Raw genomic sequence first — 2,277 nt, forward strand, 5'->3', positions numbered from 1 at the left:
TTCTGAACAGACATTTCTTAGTAAGTTGATTACAGATCTGGGGTCGTCACTCCTCATGATGGCACTGCCAGACACAATCATGTTAGCTCCTGCCTGCAAGAAGCACACAGCTATGTTAGCGTGGAAGAAACCAGTACAGAAGTCCTGGAGTAGCCTGTCCACCCTTGGCTCTGCCAGTGCTTCCCAGAAGCTGACTGCAGCACTCTAATTCACTGAGTTACGAAGGGAAAAGGTTTATATATAAGGCCACACAATTATTTGTAAATGTGTCTACCAAGTCACTGAACTAGTGGGTTAATTAGTCCTGAGATGCATACAGTACTGTTGCCAATACTTAAGAGCTTTGAACTTTTAGATCCTCAATTCCATTTAGGTCTTTCCTAACATACCAATGACCCCAGACACTAAGGCCTGTAGACACTGTAGCTGTTTGTTTCTAGGAAGTCTGAAGGGAGTCAATGGAAAACGAGAAGCTATCCACAAAACACTGGGAACTCGGTGCCTTGTCATTTTGTGTCAGAAAGAATGTAAAAATGTGTCTTTATGCTTTCTTAGACTCCAGCATGGCTTACAATGCTTTAGGAAATTCTCCATGGATGACATTTTTAATGTGGAGGCAAAGAAATGGGGGGTAAGGGGAAAACCCTAAAAAGCTCAAATGAGATAACTCAAAATATAGCTCTGGGCATGGGATCTGAGTGGAGGGAAACCCATTCTGTTGTGTAATTCACTGTTAGAAGCTGGAAAACCATATGCTGAGGAAATTTTTCCAGTGAGACCCAGTCACTGATAGTAGAGCGGCTATTTCCAGTATCATTCTTTAGAATCTATAGGACTATTGATTAAAATGTCTCTTAATTTGAGCAGGACTAGCACCGCAGAACTTAATAGGAACGAATAGCTAATGTGCTCAGTGATCATCTGTCCAGTCATCTTCAAAATACTTATCACTGACTTCTTTTTTTTTTTTTTAAGCTAGGGTCTTGTCACGTAGCCCATGCTGGCTTGGAACTTACAATTCACATTCCTCCTGTCTTTCCCATGTCTGCATTCTCAGTAACTGCCAAGCTCTCGATGGTTTGTATTTGGCAGAATAAAAATGAACCATGAGACTTATTATCACCTGCAGTTCTCCAGGAAGGGCTGCCAACTAGTGACCATGTGACCTGCAGTTCTCAGGGCTGCCACCTTGTGATAACCAGGAACAGAAAGAACTAAGTAGGGTAGCTCCCTAGACAAAACAGGCTTAGTTTGGCAAATGGGAACTAGGCCTTGATTTTCAACAGAAGTAAATCTAGTCATTTCTTCTAAGACACAAGCAGGCAGCTAGGACTTTAAATCCTAAGAGCAGCATGATTGGGTAGTTAAATTTCTCTGTGTGTCTTCAGTCAGGAATGTATCTTTTTAAAGAACTTAATGGTTTTGTGATGGGCTAACAACATTCAACACACTCTTTCTGGAGACCAGAGTTTACTATTTAACAATTTATATATTTAGAAACTCTCTTGTTCTTTACTTTCCTAATCCTACATTTGAACCAAAAATATTTTCCCAAGAAAAACATCCACTTGAGCAATTCTTTGGCGACAAGCCTGTCCCGCAGATTGCTCTCCAGGAGCAATCACAGTTGAGGGGCAGTCTCACCTCCGCACACTTCTGAACAGTGTCAGGACCTACTCCACCATCGACCTCTATATCCAGAGTTGGGAACTGGGTCCTCAACCAGTGAACCTAGACATACACGAAGAAACAGTGACTCCTACAGTGGACAGGCAGGGGAAAGCAACCAACCTCACAAAGCGTCACCGCTGACACAAGCTTAGCACATACATAACATTATTGGGGTCACTTTCAATAGACTGAAGCAGATTATGTTTATAAAAGTAATGTAGCAAATGACATTCAACTTGTAATAGCTTTGCAAAGACTCTAATGAAAACTCTCAAGTGACCCTAGGTCATAAAAGTTTTAAAACTTTGCAATATAGTTAAAATATTAGATTTTATTTTAAAACCTATCATAGTGTATTACAGTATCTGAAGGCATCTATCTGTATTACAGTATCTGAACAGTATCTGTTCCCTCATCTCCAAATCAGGCATGTCTCAATGACACATGATACAATTATGTCTACTGAATACACATTTATAATAGAAGCCTAACCCAGAACAGAATATTTCTTACCTTTGGCATCATATCCTCCATGAACTTCTGGCCTCCGAACCCAGGTTCTACCGTCATTACCAAGGCCATATCTATTTGATTAGCCCAGGGGGC

General features: G+C 40.9%; 1 protein-coding gene across 1 annotated transcript; it reads right to left on the minus strand.

The window, feature by feature from the left end:
* Positions 1–6: 6 nt before the first annotated feature.
* On the minus strand, positions 7–2,271 carry LOC126496439 (ribulose-phosphate 3-epimerase-like; the record flags this gene model as incomplete). Its single annotated transcript, XM_050133946.1, has 3 exons — positions 2,185–2,271; positions 1,645–1,731; positions 7–93 (listed from the first exon to the last, which is right to left on the minus strand). Coding segments are annotated over exons 1-3 (243 nt in total), but the record flags the coding sequence as incomplete, so codon positions are not given.
* Between the last annotated feature and the right edge of the window lie 6 nt (positions 2,272–2,277).

Source organism: Alexandromys fortis, unplaced genomic scaffold (assembly GCF_014885135.2).
Source record: "Alexandromys fortis isolate MF-2015 unplaced genomic scaffold, M_Fortis_MF-2015_v1.1 scaffold_4512, whole genome shotgun sequence".
Lineage (NCBI taxonomy): Eukaryota > Metazoa > Chordata > Mammalia > Rodentia > Cricetidae > Alexandromys > Alexandromys fortis.